The sequence below is a fragment of the Triticum urartu genome, chromosome 3, assembly GCF_003073215.2.
Source record: "Triticum urartu cultivar G1812 chromosome 3, Tu2.1, whole genome shotgun sequence".
Classification (NCBI taxonomy): Eukaryota; Viridiplantae; Streptophyta; class Magnoliopsida; order Poales; family Poaceae; genus Triticum; species Triticum urartu.
In genome coordinates, this window is record NC_053024.1 from 580449793 (window position 1) to 580452820 (window position 3028).

Consider the following 3028-nt stretch of genomic DNA (forward strand, 5'->3'; position numbering starts at 1 on the left):
AATGTACGCGGATAGCGTTAGATGTCCGGCTCTGCTTCTACGTTCGCGGACCGGTCCCGTCGGCTGATGAATATGGGAGGAAATTTTGGGGGTGAGTGTTGGAGATGCCCTTATCTCTTGGCCTCACTTTCTCTTCGATCGGCTGCAAAGGGAAAGGAAGGGTTGAGCTCCGAGAGTGGACTTAGCTGTCGCGTAGGTCGCTCGGCCGCCTTCCATGCCCCTTCCCCGTTGGTTCCCTCGTCCTAGGTTTCTGGTATAAAGCACGATCCGGCACGACCCGCTGATTCATTCGCACTCACAAGCTCAGACACCCAAAAGCCAAAAAAAGTTGGTGCACGTACTGTCCTTTTCTAGTGCGAAGTTCGAGCTAGCAGAGCAGAGAGACTCTCGCCATGGCGCTGGCCACCCCGACAGCCGTGGTGCTGGAGCTGATGACCATGGGGCAACAGTCCGCGGCGCACCTCGGGGAGCTGCTCCGAGCAGCGTCCCCGCCCGTGCGGGCCGAGCACCAGGCGCTCGCCGCGGAGATCCTCCGCTGCAGCGACCGGGTGATCGCCGCGGTGAGCGCGGGCGCCACCGATAAAAAGAGGAAGATGACGGACCCTGGCGCCACATCCTGCCATCTTCCCTCGGCCGCCATGCCGTCCAAAAGAAGGTGCGATAGTTCAAATGAAAGATTTCCTCCACCCTTTGCACGAGCATGAGGGTTTGACAGGTTGCCGTCGATTTCGCAGGGTACGTGCTGCGGAGGCGCACATAGAGGTCCAGGCGCACACGACGGCGGACGGGTTCGTGTGGAGGAAGTACGGGCAAAAGGACATCAACGGAAGCAACCACCCGAGGTACGTACAGTTGAAAGAAATGCCCCTAATGGTCGATCAGAGCATATCCTGACGCTATTTTGTTGCATGCAGGCTCTACTACCGCTGCGCGTTCAGCGGCGAGGGCTGCGCCGCGACCCGGCGGGTGCAGCGGTCGCAGGAGGAGCCCGCGGCGTTCGTGATCACCTACTACGGCGAGCACACCTGCGGAGCGGGCTTTGGCGACGCGTGCCAGCAAGGGGCGGCGACGGTGCCTCCTACCGTCGTCGACTCCGGCTCAAACGCTCGTGGAGCCGTTGGTGCCGTCGACTGGAACAGGGGCTCGCTTCTGCTGCCGTCGCTCCCAGCCGAGCACGGCGCACGCCGTCACGGCGAGGCGCCCGGTGACACGTCGCGGGGATGGTTGTCACCGTCGTCCTCGTCCTACTCGTCGGAGGTGGAACTTGGTGCTTCTTCTGTCGGGGAATTTCTCGATGGTAGCTTCGACTGGGAGTGGGAGACCGTTGTCAACTCCCTCCGTTTCGGCGATCTGCTTCAGTAAAGCTTAGTAGATGTCTGCCTCAGCTTGCGACACAACCTCACCATTTAGTGGACAGATCCGGAGTATATTTGCGTTCCGACATGAACATGTCACCGTGTACCTATAACCATGCCATGTCGCCACAGGGAACTAGTGGGGAGCATGATACCTAAGACAAGTCGGTGGGGTCTTTTGAGCATCCAAAACGTCACATATGCTGGGAGGGACGGCACGAGACGGTTATGGGCTATCCAGGTCGACCCGATCGTCCTAGGGCCTTGAGATTCGCTATAAGTGAACATGGAGAACGAGGAAGTTCTTTAAAAAACGAAGAACGGGAAAGAAGAAAATAAGAGAGATAAAAGTGAAGGTAAAAATGATAAATTGATTTGTCAATATGTGGTGTTTAATTGGTCGTGGTCTCTCATTTATATATGTGACAGATGGACTTTCCGTACAAAGAAAAAGACTCAAAAACCTGTTCAACAGGTCAAAACCTAGACTAACTCGGACAGAAAATCCGCAAAGAAATCGGACATGTTGGGATGAAATAGTTGAAACAGAGAATCCACTAAAGTCGGATATTGGGTCGGACATTTAAGTCGGAATTTCCAACTTGACTTTTCAATTTCTGTCTCTGACCATGCATCGGTTTTGAGGTTGTATGCCACTTTGGATTGAGATAATACAAAAGGCAAAGTTGTTCGCTTCGATAATATCAAGAATTTTCATGTTGAGGACTTTTGTGTTGAGAAAATAGAGTAAATAGGTAATTTTTGATTAATTTAATCAAAAAATAACCGTGATTATGGCATGAAAGTATTAACGACATACTGATTGCGATCTAAATAAGCGCTTACTACGCATATAGTAGAAACATCTATGCACATAGAATGACATACTGGAGCGGGATAATCATGCTATACCCTCTAGTTGGCCAGTTGGCCGTAGCAGCGGCAGTGGCAACAGCCTCCTTTTGGTGAGAGGCAGCCTTCTCGGCGGCGGCTCCCTCGGCATTGATGGACATGATGACGACGCCGTGGACGCGGATGAAGCAGAGGAAGCAGACGAACGGCGGCGAGCAGTTGCGTATGAGACGCTCCCCAAAAACTTAATCACCCCTCTCATGTACATGATCTAGAGAGGCGGGATTTCGGAGGCCTGCTCTTTCGTCAACCGTGTACACGCTGAACGGGATGGGATCACTGGCGGCGGCAGCAGCGCGGGGAGACGTGGGTTCACTAGTAGAAAAAGGGTCAAACGTGAAGCACATTAGTGCCGGTTTGAATTTGAGCCGGCACTAATGTGTACATTAGTGCCGGTTCCAACGGCTAGCCGGGCCGCTCTCATTAGTACCGGTTCGTGGCGAACCTTTAGCACCGGTTCATGCCACGAACCGGTACTAAAGTGAGTGGTGGCAGGATGTTGTCAGTCCGGGGGCCCTCCAGCACCTTTAGTACCGGGTCATATCACGAACCGCTACTAAAGGTCGTCCTACATAGACCCTTCCCCACCCGAGCTCGCTCTGTTCTTCCCCTTTCCCCTCTCCTCTCTGTTCTTTTCCCTCTTCCTCTCAAGCTCATCACACAGTTTGCCCAAATTTTTTCAAGATTTAAAGGCCCCCATCCATTCAAATGATCACAAAGGTTAGCAACTTTGTCCTTTCATCTCTCATTGCTAGATTAGC

General features: G+C 53.2%; 1 protein-coding gene across 1 annotated transcript; it reads left to right on the forward strand.

The window, feature by feature from the left end:
* Positions 1-304: 304 nt before the first annotated feature.
* Positions 305-1782, forward strand: LOC125548746 (transcription factor WRKY45-2-like). The gene is made up of 3 exons (XM_048712294.1): positions 305-655; positions 735-842; positions 915-1782. The coding sequence occupies exons 1-3, from the start codon at positions 393-395 to the stop codon at positions 1360-1362; spliced, it is 819 nt and encodes a 272-aa protein (XP_048568251.1). The 5' UTR covers positions 305-392; the 3' UTR covers positions 1363-1782.
* Positions 1783-3028: the final 1246 nt, after the last annotated feature.

Excerpts from the sequence above, each read along its gene's own strand:
- LOC125548746 (XM_048712294.1), top strand. The coding sequence starts at position 393 with ATGGCGCTGGCCACCCCGACAGCCGTGGTGCTGGAGCTGATGACCATG. Across the intron at positions 656-734 it reads GCCATGCCGTCCAAAAGAAG|GGTACGTGCTGCGGAGGCGC; the intron begins GTGCGATAGTTC and ends TCGATTTCGCAG. Across the intron at positions 843-914 it reads AACGGAAGCAACCACCCGAG|GCTCTACTACCGCTGCGCGT; the intron begins GTACGTACAGTT and ends TGTTGCATGCAG.